At 40.2% G+C, this 19,411-nt stretch overlaps 1 protein-coding gene across 1 annotated transcript in view; it reads left to right on the top strand.

The window, feature by feature from the left end:
• Nucleotides 1–19,411, top strand: part of PHACTR1 (phosphatase and actin regulator 1) — a 490,073-nt gene that overhangs the window by 417,840 nt on the left and 52,822 nt on the right. Inside the window, exon 6 of the mRNA XM_082257554.1 lies at nucleotides 12,672–12,833. Within this exon, the coding sequence (XP_082113680.1) occupies nucleotides 12,672–12,833 (162 nt within the window). The remainder of the gene's footprint in view (nucleotides 1–12,671; nucleotides 12,834–19,411) is intronic.

Here is a 19,411-nt window from a genome sequence, read left to right on the forward strand (position 1 = left end):
TAAATAAGGATTTGAAATAGAAACTGAACCCTGAAAACTGCCCAAAAAGTGAAAAACGAGACAGGGACTTCATCCCTTCTGATATAGAAATCACCTCCTGGTAGTCCTGGGTTGCAGATGGGTTCCTGGTCCCTTGCTGGTCCTTTCAGTGACTGTTGCCCACCAATCAGCCAGACTGCTTTTGGGCATACCAACTGCTTCTGAATTCCTGTGTTCCTCAATGGATGATGAAGAAAATGTTGTAAATTTCATAAAATCTATTTCCACCAGTCCATTCAGGGAGACAGGTCTTGGCCTTGCTCATAATCTGAGGCATGCTGGGTAGAGAAGGGGTTATATGGGGGCTGGCTTACAATCTTTCTATTTGCCAGTGTCCCCACATATCCCTCTTGTAGGCAGCAGTATAACCCAACTGTCTCTGAATTCCTATGTCCCTCAAATGATTTAATGAAATAGATTGTTCAGTAAGTACAGCAATCCTATATGTTGTACATTAGGCGACCCTTACAAATTTGTTAGCACAAATTCTATTTCTACACAAAAAAAAAAAATAGATAGAAATATGACATTTATGTACAATAGTTGCACAGTCTTTTGCTATTTGTAAGCCTTAGAAAGGTAGCATAGACATGAAAGTTAGTTTATTTTACAAAATATTGTACGGGAAGTCAGCTATGTATTGGAAAATTTCTCTGTCTGCTCTGCAGCCTTGGTTTAATTTTTTTCCCCTTCAGATAATCTCCAGAATCCTTAAATCCTCTTTAACATAAACCAGTTAGAAAATCATGTAATTCCTGTATAGTGGCCCTTTAATGTCTGGTCCCAGGGTTTTCCTAAAGTAAACCTGTGACAAACTTGGGCAATTCACATTAAAATACATGCTTTAAGGTAAAAATTATGAGCAAATTTATACATATCCAGACATATGGCAAAGGCACCTGTATTTGTATGCAAATCCCAACAGCAACTCTCTGTTTGTTGGTCCTTAACCTGGTGGATGGCCTCACTGACCAGTAGGAAGGCCTGAGGAAACAGGGTCTAATCTCAGCCTCCACAGTCATTGCACAGATTTGCATATAATTTCAGTCACCTAGATCTTTGTACCTAATGATATTTTTGACATTTGATTGTAACTGAAAATAACCTATGCTTATTTATGTATACTGTATTACATATTAAATTAACATTTTCCAAGGTTGGTGTCAAAAGACACCAGAATATGGTGTGAGTTTTGCCATGTGTAATAGAAATATATCACATTCACTGAAACTAGGGTTGGCATTAAACATTTACTGATATAAGAAATTGAAATTGAAATTGGTCTTTTTACAAGCACCAGAAATTGTCATTATGAATATTAAAGCAGCACAGGAAATAAACCTGTACAGCCAACAGGCTTGTAAATATTTTAAAACTTAGAGGCTTGAAAACTCTCAGATGAGAGGGGGGTAGTGGTTTGGCATGTTGTGAGCGCACCCATGGCTCACCTGTGCTCCGTCGTCCTGCTCGACTGTGTGTGCTGAGGGCGCTGGAGATGGGGAAGTGAGCGGAGGAGCAGTAACCCTGGAATGAGAGCTGGCGGGGAATGGGATCCATCCCGGCCATGTTGGCGGTGGCAGTTGAAGTGGCCTTTGGAAGTGTTGCGCTGCCTGGAAGGGGAGACTCTTTGGCCATGAGAGAGAGGAGACGGCGTTGTGTTGTAAGGAGGAGAGTGAGTGTGGTCTCTGGAGCCTGTTGTCCTCTTCAGCCCTCGTCAGCCTCTGTCTCCTGTCAAGTTTTAGCTTGCTTGTCCTGGCTCTCATCCGCTTCCCCCGATGCTCCTCGGTCTTTCTTGGTCCCCCCCCCCCCTGCTCTCTGACTAGCTCTGGCCACTTTTGGTTAACTCAATGTCTGCTGACTCTGCGGCTCCCTGGAGATGATACCCAAGGAATGCATCTGAACCATTATTAACCCTCTATTAACTAATTTGGTAAGCAGAAAGTTTCACACCATCTAGATCCCTGGACTGGCATATCAAACAGATACGTGAAAAACTGACTTATTCCTTTTTGTTGGTTTTCTTCTTTTTTTCATTGCCTAAAATTCCACTGCCTAAACCGGAGTTTAAAGCAGCTCAGAGTGGGGGCCATAGATCTAATAATAAGGTGGCTTGTTAGTATAGTACTTGAAGTATAGTACTTGGAGTAAACCGGCTGTAGACAATGACAAGGGAAAAGGGAGATACATCAGGGCTGCAGGAGGCCTATAGCTCACAGCCACAATGGACAGCAAAAGAAAAAAATAAGGTAGCAGCAGCCAAACTGGAATGGTTTGCACACAACCCATCTCAAAACAATGTAAAAAGGGTCACCACCTAGGTTATCGTTGTCACCTTCTGCAACTCTCAACGGTTTAAGCCCAAGTGTTAAGCCCTCTAAAATGGCTTCAGCACCCTCCACTTCCGACTGCTGGGAGATTATCTGACCTCTCTGTTTTAGAGGCTTCAGTGGCAGAGGAGCCATCTTTGAGAGAGGTATTAACAACAGTAAAGGGATGTAAGTCTGCCCTATCAGAAATGATGAACCAATTTAATTTTTCAGGCATGACTTACAAAAGGTGCACCACGGAGTTGGAAAGTAGTGTCAGCGAAGTGGAAGATGCAATAAAACCTATGAAACAAGAAATTGATTTATTAAAGGGAACAGTTGAGAAGCAAAATGATAAACTAGAGGATTTGGAAAATAGACTAAGGAGGAATAACGTTTGCTTAATTGCACTGCCAGAAAAGAGCATAGAAAAATGGCTGCTGGAGGTGTTTGGGAGGGATGAACTGTCCCCTTTTTTTGCTATAGAAAGGGCTCACAGAGTCCTGATGAGAGCCCCTGCCCTGGAAGGGACTCCAAGACCAGTGATCATGAAACTCCTTTTTTTTCAAGGACAGAGAAATAATACTGAGAAAAGCAAGAGAATTGAAGGAAATTAGGTTTAATTGAGTAAAAATCTCCTTCTTTCCAGACTTCTCTGCAGACGTACAGAGAAGAAAGGTGAGATTTATAGATATCAAGAGGCGGCTGCGGCAATTAAATATACAATATGTTATGTTATATGTGGTGCGATTGAGAGTCGCTACACAAGGAGTGGTTCAGTTCTTTGAAACACCTGCTGCAGCCACAGCTTGGTTAGAAAGAAATGAGCGGTATAAATCCTGAGACAAGAGGTACAAATTTTAAGATGGGGACACAAGAGTCTTTTTTTTTACATAATTTTAGAAATACATTTTTTTATATAGAAGCATAGAATTGGAGTTATGATTTGAGAGTGAGGTAGTTTAGAGAGTCACAGTTTTTTTTTTTTGTTTTATTTTATACTGACACAATATATTTTTATAAAAAGGAATCCCTGCACTTACACAAGTGGAGTATGGAACCACAAACAATACCCCCAAGGGGTTTTTGGGAACTAGTATAGAAAGAGTAAGTGTACTTATTTGGGATAGATAGGAAATTGAGTATAAACCAGGCACGCTGAATTTTTTTCACAAGAGTATGCTTAGAAATATACCTAAGAGTGGCTACTACAGGGGAAGATACAAAAGTCACATATAATATTTTTTTTCTTGATTACTCAGAAATAGAATGGGTGGGGAAGTAACGATTTGCTCATAGAATATGAGGGGATTGGGAGATTTGCTCTTTTAAGACTGTTTCAACCCTTAGGATATCAGTACTTTGTCTGCTGTAGACGCATTTAACTAAAGAAACAATAACACATTTAAAGCATAGAGGATTCCCAAATCAGTACCACTCAGTGTATACAACATACTCGAGAAGTACAAGTATTTTAATACATAGGACAGCGGGGTTCTCCTGCAGACAAATCAAAATAGATAAGGGAGGACAATGCATAGTCATATATTACTTACTGGCCGAGAGGCCATGTGTGCTGGTGAATGTGTATATCCAGCACCCCCCCCCCCCCCCCCCCCCACTTTTAAAGCAGAAGTTATTAAGCATCTATATATAGAATTTATAGTTGATAAACCAGGGGTGCCAGTCTTAGTGGTCGGAGATTTCAACATGGTTATGAATACTCAGGTGGATAGATTCCCTTTAGGAAGGGGACTGGAACGGGGCCCCTATACACCATTGTAGAGGATATCTAATGAAGTGGGCCTGAGGGATATTTGGCGTGAATGTTACCCAACAGCCCAAGTCTATTCATGTACTCTGGTGCACATGCATCAATCTCCAGAATAGACATGGCAATAGGAAATTATATTATTGCCCCTGTGGTAATGAATATTAGATATGAGGCTAGGGGATTGTCAGACCACTCTCCTTTGGTCTACACATTGAGGTTGTGAGGGATGGAGATAGGGGGCACTGGAAAGGTAATCCTTCCTGGTTACAGTTAATCTCCCCTAAACATCAGATGATAGATATACTTCGGGAGTTCCTAGAGTATAATAGATTAACAGCAACACATGATATAGTGTGGGATACCCTTAAAGTTTACTTGAGGGGAATTATAATCCAGCAAATATGCAAAAGGAAGAAAGTTACCAGGGATTGGGAGTTAAATATAATGGGGAGAGTGTCAGAGATGGAAAAAATATATGTAGAGGATCCATCGCCAGATAACTTAGCTACATGGGCACAGCAGCTATACCAAACACTGTCCTTGAAGAAGGCCGAAAATATAAGTTTTTTTAAAGCAGAAATAAAAAGATAAAGGTGACCAGCGCTATGGAGTAGGAAATCCTGAACAACTGAAAAGGTGTAAGCTGCCAACAACCGAATCCACAAGGGGTTAAAGAGTGAAATAAATAAAAGGAGGTTGCAACGGCGCTACCTTTAAGGTGATAAGTGCTATATAAGTGCCAACTTTAAATAAAGTGCCAGCAAATAAAATTGTACCATAACACGTTGGGTCCAAAGTAAAGTGCACTAGTGACTTGTGAAGTGACAAGGAAAACCAATTGTTTATCCTGGACCCAAGAGGTGCAATCAAATAAAGTGCAAGTGCTGTGCTATGTATATACTCAAAATAAATAAAAAACAGTGAATTCCGAAGGGTGCAATTTATTAGTGAAAACTGTTTTTAGCTGCAATAATTTATAATGAATACACAAATATATAAGTGAATATAAATAATGACTGTGCAATAATATTCGTGCTGTGTGTGGCGTACTCTGGTGCCACTTAGGTGAAGAGTGAACAAATTGAGATAAATTGAAATAGAATGGGGTTGCAATTCCTTTAAATGTCCACTAGATGTCACCCCTAATATACGACCTGTGATGCTGTAGATGGTCGGTAATTTTCGGGGTTCTCCAGCGAATGAGCGTGGCTTTAAATCCCTCAAATAGAAGAAAAAGGCCCCATGATGTGGTTACAATCTGTAGCGTGGAAAAGAGAGCAATCAACTCACGTTTTAGGCTGTCTAAGATCAGCGGCGATGGCCGGGAAGCTTCCGCGTTCCACGGCCCAGGCTCCGAAACCGGAAGTGACGTAATGACGTTGCGACTCCGCCCTACGCGTTTCATCAGAGGACGTCTGCTGGAGCAACCCCATTCTATTTCAATTTATCTCAATTTGTTCACTCTTCACCTAAGTGGCAACAGAGTACGCCACACACCGCACGAATATTATTGCACAGTCATTATTTATATTCACTTATATATTTGTGTATTCATTATAAATTATTGCAGCTAAAAACAGTTTTCACTAATAAATTGCACCCTTCGGAATTATATTTGAAACAAAATGTGAGACATGGAGTTGCCTTCCCCTATCAGTAGTGGGTCGGTGCGGCCTGAATAAAATGATATGGCTGCCCCAACTGCTGTATATTCTGCATAATTCCCCAATATGTATTCTTGGAGTGTGGTTTAAGAAATTGGAGGGGTTTTTAGAAAATTGATTTGGAGGAAGAGGCAAGCTAGAGTTCATCTACGAACTTTACAGTTACCGAAAAATGGGGGAGGGGGGTTTAGCCATTCCCCATCCATGGAGTTACTTCTTGGCAGCCCAGTTACAACAAATAGGGGGCTGGGAAGTAGACAACGATACCACCTGTTATAGCTCATGGGCACTGCTGTCCTATCCCCCCCATAAATCATTTATAGAGGCATTAGAGGCAAAATCATGGGGAGGGGCGAGACAGTGTTTGTCAGTAAAATTATTGGGGAAAGTATGGAATAAAACAAGATTACTATTTGGATACTCAGGATTTACAGAATATACACCTATTTGGGATAATGAGAATTTAAATTAACTTATGAGGCTAGAAAATTTTAGTATCTGGAACAGAAGGGAGTGATAAAATGATCACAAATATACAAAGCAGGGATACTGAAGACTTTCCAGGAACTGCAAGAGGAATTCAGGCTCTTGAATAGAGATTTTTATATGTATCTGCAACTGCTGCACTCTCTGGCAACACAATTTAAGGGAGGAGGATTAGAATGGAGTAGAATCCCCCTGTTGAAAAATTTGATAGAGGCTACACATTTAAAAGGGTTGATTTGAGACTTGTATAGAAATATACAAGTAAAGGTAATGGGTAAAGACTCTCAGCTGTCTAGTAGAATAAAATGGGAGGAGGATTTGGGGAAATTAATGGATGTTCAATGGGATGGTATAGTAACCTCAATAGACACATTATCCCTCTCAGTGACCCAGAACCTCACACAGTTTTATATGCTTCATTTTATACTCCAAAAAAAAACACTTTTGGTTTGGAAGAAGACTGGATGCATCCTGCCCCAGATGTAAAGCAGCAGTTGGGGACTTGATCCACATGCTATGGAGGTGCCCCAAGCTACATAGATATTGGAAGGAGGTGTTGGATAAAATTAATTCAGTATTTGAAATAAAACTATGATTGGATCCGGTACTATGTATACTGGGGTACATGGAGCAGCTGGGTATGGGACAAAGCGAACAGCAGTTTTAAAAGGCCTATATCAAGCTAGGAAAGCTATAACAGGGAAATAGATAAAACCTGAGCAACCATATATAACAGACAGGTTGAAAAAAGTTAACAACATAATAATGAGAGAAAAAGTGGCCTATATAAGAAAAGAAAGTACAAAAAGGTTTGAAAAAGCATGGAAAGCATGGATAGAAACGCCTGGCCTTGCACCTGGGATAGCAGATATCTAAAATGTCTGGTTGAATAATATAATCTTAAAAAGGTTAGGGAGAGGGTGGGTGGAGGTGGGGATGAAAAGAGATTATTGTATGTCAGCTCCTGGTTGTGTATGTGCATTTTTTGTCAATTGAAGGGAAATAATAAAGATATAAAGTTAATTTAAAAAAAAATTAGAGGCTTGGTGCACAAATATATTAACTTCACTGATATTTGTACAAGAGATTGGATATACTGTTTTCTGACACTGATGGCTATCAACCTAAATCAGCCAGTCTCAACTCTTTGACACCAGCAGAACCATTTAAATAATTTTCAGTTCTCAGAGAACCCCTGCTAAAATAATATCTAAAGTTCATGGTATAATCATTTGATCAGTAAGTTGTAGAAAGAAAGTGCCCCTTACATTGATGGTCAGTGGAAAAGTCCTCCTTTACATTGGTGGTTATTGTGAACAGAGGATCAATCCACCAATGCTTATTTGTCAAGGAACCTCTAACAAACTCTAAGGGTACCCTAGGGTTCTACGGAATCCCAGTTGTGAAAGGATGACCTAGAATATAGCTAGTTTGCTCCATTTGTTGACCTCATTCACCTGTCTCAATGTCCAAAGTAGCTCTGATTACATTAGAAAAGATTACATTTACCCTAACTCATTTTTCATATGATCCATGTTTTAGGAATAAGTTTGATGTTATAGCAGCTTTTAGTAATTGAGCTGTCTTTTCCATTAAAACCATAAAAAATATTTATGATGCAGTTTAGCATCAATACAGCAGTTTTTGTCTTTTAGAACCCCCCCCCCCCCCCCCCATTAACATGGTTGCATTTCCTATCAACTTCCGACAACCGACTGCGACTTTTCGGCCGAACAAAATCTGGTGTGCATGCTATAAAATTTTTGTTGGCCGTCACCAGAACGGCCGATTGTTCGTCAGTCAGTACAGATTTCGGCCGACAAAAGTCAGATGAGCAAGACTGGGCATGCTCAGAGAAGAAAAAACACACAGAAAGTAGACCAGAACATGACATCACTTCTGCAGTTGGTTGTTGTTGGCCGACAAAATTCGTGTGCAGTCTAGACTCTAGAGCACATTTTAACCAACACAACAACACTGGACAAAAGACGGCCGATCGGTCGGCCAACAATCGGTGCGTGTGTACGAGGCTTTACGCAAGAAACAATCAAAATCAGGCTGTTCACCACTTTTTCTCTATACATGAGACAATGGGAGTAGCACATTATAATCAGTTGTTCTCTTATGCCTCTCACCTGTAAGCAAAAATTTAAAAAGATAAAGCTGGTAAAACGTGCACATAATCTGTGACTGCCGCAACAGTCAGTCGCAGTGGTGACATGATCTGGATATTCATACTGGCTCTCCTCACCTCAAACTTAGTTAACCACTTTTCTACTTTGATTTATTCCCCTTCATGACCAGGCAATTTTTTGTGATATGGCATTGCGTTATTTTACCTGACAATAGGACGGTCCCAAATAACATTTATGCCATTTTCTCTTCCCACAAATAGAGCTTTCTTTTGGTGGTATTTGATCACCACTGTGGTTTTTATTTTTTTGCGCTAAAAAATGAAAAAAGACAGACAATTTAAAAGGAAAACAATATTTTTTACTTTGCGCTATAAAACATATCCAATAAAAAATTGGAAAAATCGAATTTCTTCATAAATTTAGGCCAATATATATTCTGATACATGTTTTTGGTAAAAAAAAAAAAAATTCCAATAAGCATATGTTGATTGGTTTGTGCAAAAGTTATAGCGACTACAAACTATGGGATATATACTGTAATTTGTATTTATTTTTCTTTTTATGCTAGAAGTGGCGGAGATCAGCAACTTATAGCAGGACTCCCATATTGCGGTGGACAATCAGACACTAGGGGGTTTATTTATTAAAGCTGGAGAGTGCAAAATCAGTCTCACTTCTGCATAGAAACCAATTAGCTTCCTGGTTTTATTGCTAAAGCTTAATTGTCAGATTTAGTTGAACAAAAATGGTTGCGTTAATGCTAGTGACAAACTGCATACAGCTGCAAGAAAAAGTATATGAACCCTTTGGAATGATATGGATTTCTGCACAAATTGGTCATAAAATGTGATCTGATCATCATCATCTAAGTCACAAAAATAGACAATCACAGTCTGCTTAAACTAATAACACACAAAGATTGAAATGTTGCCATGTTTTTATTGAACACACCATGGAAACATTCACAATGCAGGTGGAAAAAGTATGTGAATTATTGGATTTAATAACTGGTTGAACCTCCTTTGGCAGCAATAACTTCAACCAAATGTTTCCTGTAGTTGCAGATCAGACATGCACAATGGTCAGGAGTAATTCTTGACCATTCCTCTTTACAGAACTGTTTCAGTTCAGCAATATTCTTGGGATGTCTGGTGTGAATCGCTTGCTTGAGGTCATGCCACAGCATCTCAATCGGGTTGAGGTCAGGACTCTGACTGGGCCACTTCAGAAGGCGTATTTTCTTCTGTTTAAGCCATTCTGTTGTTGATTTAATTCTATGCTTTGGGTCATTGTCCTGTTGCAACACCCATCTTCTGTTGAGCTTCAGCTGGTAGACAGATGGCTTTAAGTTCTCCTGAAAAATGTCTTGATAAACTAGGGAATTCATTTTTCCTTTGATGATAGCAATCCGTCCAGGCCCTGATGCAGCAAAGCAGCCCCAAGCCATGATGCCCTCACCACCATACTTCACAGTTGGGATGAGGTTTTGATGTTGGTGTGCTGTGCCTCTTTTTCGCCACACATAGTGCTGTGTGTTTCTTCCAAACAACTCAAATTTGGGTTCATCTGTCCACAGAATATTTTGCCAGTACTGCTGTGGAACATCCAGGTGCTCTTGTGCAAACTGTAAACGTGCAGCAATGTTTTGTTTGGACAGCAGTGGCTTCCTCTGTGGTATCCTCCCATGAAATCCATTCTTGTTTAGTGTTTTACGTATTGTACATTTGCTAACAGGGATGTTAGCATTTGCCAGTGACTTTTGTAAGTCTTTAGCTGACACGCTAGGATTCTTCTTCACCTCATTGAGCAGTCTGCTCTGTGCTCTTGCAGTCATCTTTACAGGATGGCCACTCCTAGGGAGAGTAGCAGCAGTGCTGAACTTTCTCCATTTATAAACAATTTGTCTTACCATGGACTCATGAACAGCAAGGCTTTTGGAGATACTTTTATAACCCTTTCCAGCTTTATGCAAGTCAACAACTCTTAATCGTAGGTCTTCTGAGAGCTCTTTTGTGCGAGGCATCATTCACATCAGGCAATGCTTCTTGTGAAAAGCAAACCCAGAACTGGTGTGTGTTTTTTATAGGGCAGGGCAGCTGTAACCAACACCTCATATCTAATCTCATTGAGTGGACTCCAGCTGGCTGACATCTCACTCCAGTTAGCTCTTGGAGATGTCATTAGTCTAGGGGTTCACATACTTTTTCCACCTGCACTGTGAATGTTTACATGGTGTGTTCAATAAAAACATGGTAACATTTCATTATTTGTGTGTTATTAGTTTAAGCAGACTGTGATTGTCTATTGTTGTGACTTAGATGATGATCAGATTACATTTTAAGACCAATTTGTGCAGAAATCCATATCATTCCAAAGGGTTCACATACTTTTTCTTGCAGCTGTATATGTCATTTTTTATTTTGCCCACAGTTTAACTTTAAAAAATATTATTTAGCTTCACGATTAAGCTGAGCATAGAGCAGGCAGGTCAATGATAAATGTATTGCTGATCAAGTTTCACGCCAGGCATCCGGCTTTATGCAAACCACAAAGTGCGGTCGTTGGGGTAGGGGGCATGTTTCTATTGGTATTCATTCGTTATTTCTCGCCTTCCTCCTGACGGTGGTACTTGACATTGATCACATAACCACTTGTAATTAGATTTATAGTTTATGCATTCATATCGAGGTTTAATTAATTTGACTCATAATGATTCAGCAGCACCTAAGCTGCGCTAGACAATACGATATGAACTTGGTGTGTTTGTGGTATAGTTACTTGGACTGAAGAAATGTAATTAGCCTCCTCTGACCTCAGTTAGATGTTTTTCAATGCAGCAGATGCTTTTCAACATCATTTCAATAGCTTAGTACATAACACATGCCACCACCGTGAGGGAAAAAGCAATCCTGCTTACCAGATCACATTGACCCATTGAGTTATAGAGAGGCCAATGAAAGCATGTGGAAAGATACAATCAATCAGTTGCTAGGCCAGGTGTACACTATGTCCTCCACAGTAGTCCCAAGGCCAAAAAAGACTCCACACTCGATCTTCAAAAGCCTTCCAATTCAGAAGCAGTAGGCAGGACCAATAGCTTAACTCTATATAGCCATCTTCATGGTGCTTCTGAGCTGTGTTGCTTCAATGTTGCTAATGCAGTGCAAGCATGTGTGTGCCTAATGACAAATACATTTTAGTTGGCGCTGCACCCTTTTGCTATATATTTTAATTGTGGCTGCACAATCAAACCTATTGGTGCAGGCTGCCTTTTTATATATTATAATTTATTATCTTAACTAAGCGCAGATATCATTTGTTTTTAAAGATTAACGTGTACCTAAAGTCAATTTTCATTTTTAGTTTTGTATAAAGCAGTGAGGGGGTCAGAGCCTTGGTGTAGGTTTTTAAGGCTGTCTCTGACCCAGTCATTAAGACTGAAAGTGAGGGAAAATTCAGAATTCTAAGTTGTCAGCAGAATAGGAATAGAAAGGAACTCTTCCAGTGGGGACACTTGTTCTGGTGACAACTGTCCTAGAAAACATTTTCTCCACCTTGGAATTTCTTTTCACATCCTGTTGTCTATACGGGACAGGAAGTGAGGTGTCTTTAGTAAAACACAGATGACAAAGAGAAACTTCTCTTTTTAAAATAAAAAAAAAATGTTTTGACTTTAGATATAATTTAAGTGTGCTGTTGCATCACTTTCCTTTCCTTACTATGCTGCCATCTTTGACTAAAGATTTGAACATTATTTTTTAAACAATTATAAATTATGGTATGTAAGAACTTTTCAAAGAGATATATAAAAAAATAGTATTTTTTCAATTACAATTAAGTCATCATCTACTTCAAAAATTATATTTAATGTCTTTTTTAAACGTATTGTATATATAAGTCTCTCTTTGACTGTATTGGCACTGTCCAACAGCACTTTGGAATAGATTACACAATCACTTATCAAGTGCAAAGTCTTTGTTGGGTTCCTCCTTCCAGCCAGCAAAATACTGATCATATTCTGATGCTGATCATGTTTACTCACTGTATGAATCATAGACCCATCAAAATGTATATTTCCATAGTGGCTTTCAAAGGTACATCACTAGAAGATGTATTAACTAGTGGTACCAAACATACCAATAGGCCATGCTTTTTCCCACATAGGCCAACTTGTATGGCCTGTCCTACTCGAAAATGTTAAACTGTTATTTATGAGCAACAATTGGGTGGAATATATCATACTAACTTGGTGCTCCTTTATTTTAAGATGGTGATTTACAGAATGAAGAAGGAATGATGGAAAATGGTCAATCAATTGGAACGGGTTCATCCTCTCTACCAGTCATAACAGAGCTAGAATCGAGCACAGTGTCAGGGGATACATGTGCATATGAAGTTCTTCCAACCTCTGAGCTAATGGATGGGACAGGTAAGTAACTACAGTGTTCTCCTATCCTATGGCTCACTTTTTGTTCAGTTATGTAACAATAAACAGGGAAATTATATGGTTTGCATGTGTCTGAATAAAATCTGAGTACCCACTCTTATATAATTATTTTGGCTAATGTTTGTTTTACCTTACTATAGAATAAATGGCAAATTATTTAGCAGTAAATGAATTGACTATGCTTGGTGAGACCTTTTACAACCCACCCTTGTGTTATTGTGAAAGTTGTAACAGAGCTGTATGTGGCATACACATATCATTATGTGAAAAGGGTAGGGACACATATTGAGGGCCAGAAGCTCAGCAATTGACCAGTACTGATAAATAAAATCCATCAGCATTAGAACTCTTGTTTGTGATCCATTTTTTATGCCCTGCTGTGTTGCCTTAAGATAGGACTCAGGAATTTTGTCCAATGTAATAGTACATGTTCCTTTCAAACGAGTGACAAAGATTGTGACTCATAAACACCATGTTGTTAAATAAATACATTGGCATAAATGATTTAATACAGACACATAGATTTACATTATTATTTTAATATATTTTAAGATTTAAGATCCCTTGCTTGTTACAGAAACAAGGAATTTTTTGGCTAGTTTAAACAAGAGATCTACTAGTTTTTTTAATTCAATCCAGTAGTTTCTAAACAATGTAGTGGGCTAACATGATCTAGGACAGGATTGTCCTTTTGGCCTTCCTGGGCCAAATTGGAAGAAGAGGAATTGTCTTGGTTAGCTGATGAGCAGAACATGTTGCGCAGATCACAAATTAACGATCACTGAAATAGATATTGTACATATTTGAGCAATGAAACATATTTTTTTTGTAATGTTTTTTATTATAAAAGTAAAAGAGGGCAACATAAAATGAGTGCAATATTTGGCAAAGTTTTTAAAAAACTAATGCATCAATATCTGGTTCGATGGATGTCGTAGAAATTCTCAATGAATTCTCAAGGTGCTCATCAGATCTTTTGGTTCTACTCTTGCCCTTTTTGTTCTTCACCTTGAAAATATTGCTCACAAATATAGGTGCTGCCGAAAAATGATGACATGTATAAGGCATGATTGAGAAGAGTGTGATATTTTTCTTTGGGAAGATAAAACCTATAAAAGTCCACTAAAGAGACACTGTCAATTATTACTTTGGCTGCACGTGTTCACTAAATGTAATTACATTTTTTCAAAAAATTTTAAAAAAATCAACATTTTTAAGTACGTTTACGATTTTGTGTTGGACCGCATTTATAGCTGTCTTGAGCCACGTGCTCTTGGGCTGCAGGTTGGACACCCCTGATCTAAAATAAACACATTCCAAGCCTGGACCTTTAAATTGAGCTTATGATGAAAAATTCATGAGCAGAGGCTGCCTTTAGTGAAATCTGCATGTCAAATGTAGTGCTACCCACGGAGGAGCCACTGAATTGTTTGGGCCTCCCCTGTCTCGTGACCCACCATTATCTGAAATTACATACTTACATACACTTTCACACCTCTAACTTTTTACATGCCTTTTTTTTCTTAAAGAGGATCAAGCCTTGTGAGGAAGGAAGGGGTCGTCACAACTATAAAAGACAGCACAATGGTCCTAGAATGGCCTATCTCTGAGCCAATGTCCTAAATACAAGCAAGAGACCCTATTTATTCCAATTCCTCTGACCAGTGGGGCTAAAAACACTGTAAAACAGAGGGCCCTGAACGTGTGGTAAAGAGCTCTGTTGGTGAACTCTTGTTGGCAGTCTCTCAGCACTGCACAGCACCTGAAACACTGGAAAAGCTGGAAAACTCTGGAACACTGGAACCACACGAAACTATAACCATGTTTAGTACATGCAGCACTTGACTCTTTTCCCCTTAATAACTCTGCAGCTAACACAGTCTCTTTTATCAAGTTACTGCCGTGTGTCCTGGCAGCTTTCACTAACAGAGCTTTTCCCAGAGGTATCCTGCCATGCATAGCTCCCTGTTTACAATGGCATCCCTAAGCCCTCTACTCCCAGGCCTCTTGTCCCACATCTGTGAGCTTCCACACAATATTTCCTTCTCTCTAGGATCACTGCCCTATAAATCTCCAGCTGTATGCCTGCCTTGAGCTCTGTCCCTAGGCTCACTGAAGCCCCATTTGGCTGGTGGGCAAGCATAATGTTCCAGATAGCCAATAGGAATCCTTCCTAGCCCCATGCTAGGGATGGCTAGCCCCAGGCTCACCAACCGCCAGTGGAAATCTCTCTCGTCTTCCATCTTCTCCCTATGTTCTGCATTTAGCAGAGAGAGAGAGAGAATTCGTGTGTGGATGGGAGAGCCCAAGTGCTACACAAAAGTTTACATAGCTCCAGCTGAATTTAAATGTAGATCTCAGCACTTCCTGCAAATGTTTAGCTACAGTATATTCATCTTTTACAACCTCAGAGCCTCTCTACTTGGCAGTCGGGCTGCCCAACACCTTCCAGAAGCAATAGGGGGTTGAAAAGGGTGGCATCAAGGTCAACATTTATAACAACTTGAGCTGCTTCCATATGGATCTACTGATCACTTTGACATGTGGGTATAGTAAAGTGCATCTGACGAAAAAACATTCCAAAAGTTAGAAATGGGTAAAACCTGTCAGTTTTTTGTTTTTTTTTGTCCTGTTGGAGAGATTTCAGTTCTTTTTTCTCTAAGAAGTCTCCCTATAATGAGGGCAAACCGCCAATTAGACAGTTGTCATCCGATCAGTTTTCCCTATTAGATGCTTTCTCCTTCATTTCTGTTCTGGTGACAACTGTAACATTTTGGACATTTCATCACTTTCTGCGTCAGTGACAATGGTCTCCAGTAAAAACAGTGAAAATGAATTTTCTCGGCAGGGACACACACAGTAGTAAAAGCCTGACCAGTGTGCTAAAATGTCTCTACTTTATCCTAAAGTTATAAATAAAAAAAAGGCTTTAGATGTGGTGTGGTGTTTTTAGGAAAGGCTTCCTATACTTCAGGTGACACTAGCTCTTGAAGGTGAGATCTTTCTATTATAACAGCGTTCATGGTCCTAATCTGTGCGTATACAAGGCTGTACCTCTGTGATATGAGGTCATTATTAGGATGCAGCAATAGTTTGTTCACCTATTCCAATTGATTGGAGCAGCATGTAATGGAATTCGTGTTTAGCCGGGTGTTGGTGCCAACCTGTGCAAGTCCCTGTCCCGCTTCTTGGATAGAACAGCTACCCATCTATTAGTAGATGGAACCCTTCACCATATTGTGTCACACTACTGGCCATAGCCCTGCTCACAACATTCCCAGACATAGGCCATAATATTTGAAAATAAAGGAATGCCCACACACAAAAAAAACTTTCCACACTTCAATGTAACTCTGCATTGACAGACTAACATAATTCTTTGGTGCAGAATGCCACAAGCAAGAGTAGAAATTCTGTAGTTGTCATTTTTGCACATAACACGAGCACTTAATTTGTAAGCACCACAGTGTTGGGACTACTTTCCCCATGTACACTAAATACATTGCTGAATATAATCAAGGTGCCCTCGTTAGTATACCAGTCCCAATGTCCCTTCCATAGTTCTAGCCAGCCACGCACGCTCCTAGATGGCACATTTATTCCCAGGTGTACTATTACTGACTTCAGAGGACTTTGGTCTGGCCGAAAAGGCTATTTGCATCCCGCTCATGGCTCGCAGAAGACCGTTAAAATGAGTCAGGATGACTACAGCTGTTCCTATTGAGTGTTGAACCACCCTCTCCTGGGGTTTCAGTACCTACAGAGGGCTTTTGAACAGTAGCTGAATACAAAAAGCTCTGGGGTGTTTGGGTCCCTCCTATTATGGCATTGATATAGGCACTAACTACACCGATTACATCACGAGAGGAAAGTTTTCTCCAAAAGGGACCTAACACTTATAACCACTTTTCCTATACCAAATTATGTTGGGGATAGAGCCATCTAGTGACAAGCAGGCTAACTGCTCCTGCTAACAAGCAGAACCTATTTAGCAGCCGAGTGTGCTACAATAAACAAACAGATCAGGATAAATGCCTATACAGCCTCCCAGGCATATGCTGCAATAGCTGGATGTGGGACATTAACAGTAAACGATAAATGCATGCACTATATTATCAGTGCAGTGACTGTTACATATGGGTAACTGTGGTAAACAATGTACTGTCTTAACAGCAGATGAGTGTAAGGTAGTCTCATGGAGCCTGAAAATCCTACTAAGGAAACTTGAACAGTTATGGTCTTGTAATACTCTGAAGATGGAATATGTGCAATGATACATCTTGTACAACTACAAAGCCACGTAGATATGTTTATGTTATATGACTATTATGTTTAGGCACACTATGTTAATACAAATTGTTAAAGTCTCCTTTTTTTTCTATTAAAATAACAAACATGTTATACTTACCTCCTCTGTGCAGTTGATTTTGCACAGGGTGGCCCAGATCCTCCTCTTCTCAGGTCCCTCTTCGGTGCTCCTGGCCCCTCCCTCCTGTTGAGTGCCCCCACAGCAAGCAGATTACTATGGGGGGCACCCGAGCCAAGCTGCAGCTCCGTGTATCAATTCAGACACAGAGCTGCTGTTCTGCCCCCCCCCCCTCTCTCCTGATTGGCTAACTGAGTTTGATTGACAGCAGCGGGCGCCAGTGGCACTGCTGCTGTTTCTCAGCCAATCAGGAGAGAGCATCCCAGATGGCTGAGGCACTCATGGACATCGCTGGATAGAGATGGGGCTCAGGTAAGTATTAGGCGGGCTGAGGAGGGCTGCTGCACACAGAAGGTTTTTTTTTTTATCTTATCTTATCCATATAATTCTTTAAGATAAAAAAACTTCTGACTTTACAACCTCCTTAACGTATACTTTACAAATGACTAAAATTTTAAAAAAAAATTAGGAAATGTGCTTTTTTGGAAGAAAGAACATTTTTTTTTTTGTTCCAAATATATGTCTAGTATATTTATAGAATGTGTATGTTCCTTCCTGTGTGACATGCAATTATGGGTGAAGACCATATAATACTGTGATTATTTATTTTATACCCCCCCCCCCCCCATAGGGAAATAGTGATATTGGAATTTAGATACATTATTTATGTGTCTATAGCAACAGTTCTTGGTCTCTAGTGACTAGAATTTAAAGTGTATTTCCACTCTTGCAGTCAAAGTTGAGAAAATCCCAGAATATGTTTGTTATGTCTTCTTTTCCCATTTATACAAAATGCCTAAAAGAATATATTTATTACCTTTTAGATCAGTGGTCTCCAAACTGTAGCCCAGGGGTTGGATGTGGCCCTTTGCTTTCCTTTATCAGGCCCTTGGGACACTATTTCTCCCACTGATACAAGGCACTATTCCTTCTACACCAACAATGGGGCATGATTCCTGTCACTGGTACCAACAATAGGGATGACACCAATGATGGGGCACTATTCTTCCCACTGACACCAATGATAGGGGACTATTCTTCCTACTGACACCAATGATGGGGGACTATTCTTCCTACTGACACCAATGATAGGGCACTATTCTTCCCACTGACACCAATGATGGGGCACTATTCTTCCCACTGACACCAATGATGGGGCACTATTCTTCCAACCGACACCAATGATGTGGCACTATTCCTTCCACTGACACCAATGATGGGGCACTATTCCTTCCACTGAAACCAATGATGGGGCACTATTCCTTTCACTGACACCAATGATGGGACACTCTTCCTTCCCCTGATACCACCAAGGGTGCACTATTCCTCCTAATGACCGGGCACTATTTCTTCCCCCAATTTTAACAATGGGGCAATATTCCTCCCACTAATACCAATGAAGTGGCATTCCTTACTCCCACTGACGACAAGGCATTTTCTACTCCCACTGGCCACAGTCCGGCCCCGTCAAAGTCTAAAGGACAGTAAACTGGCCCTTTGTTCAGAAAGTTTGGAGACCCCTGCTTTAGATGTTTTGGAGAAGGCCTCATGGCTGACTGTCTGCGAGTGAGTTTGCAATAAAAGAGAGGCTTAGGACAGGCTGAGTTTGATCTCATTAACATACAATGCAGAAGGCAAGTTTTAAAAGGTACATCCACAATTGCAAATAAACCTCTGTGATCAGTTGCATGAACCCTAGTGGGGGTTCCTGTGATTGAAAGTCAATGATTACATGGCGCTCTCCAGTGTTGGTGGGTGGCACACCATGAGGAAAAAAAAAAGGTAAAAAATAGGTAGAAAAATATGTTAAAAGATGAGGTGGGGGGGGGGGGGGGGGGGCACGTACAGCGGCTGCCAGCTGGAGCAAGGAGAGGCTCTGAGGAATGTAAGCAGAAAGAGAGCAGTGCCAGCTTAGTGAAGCATAAGGTTTATTCATACAAAAAACATGTAGTAACTTACTCTGAGGTAAGTATGGGCCGGTATGGTGGGTAAACGGGATCATCCATCTTCTTTTTTTTCTTGATACCGTTGTGATGAAGGAAGGTTGCAGGGTGCCGGTATAGCTCGTAGAGGCTGTTGTTAGGCAGCCTGTCTGTTAGTAATGCAGGGATGGAGGACTCTCGATGGGGCTCCA

Source organism: Pelophylax lessonae (assembly GCF_965119305.1).
Source record: "Pelophylax lessonae genome assembly, chromosome: 5".
Lineage (NCBI taxonomy): Eukaryota > Metazoa > Chordata > Amphibia > Anura > Ranidae > Pelophylax > Pelophylax lessonae.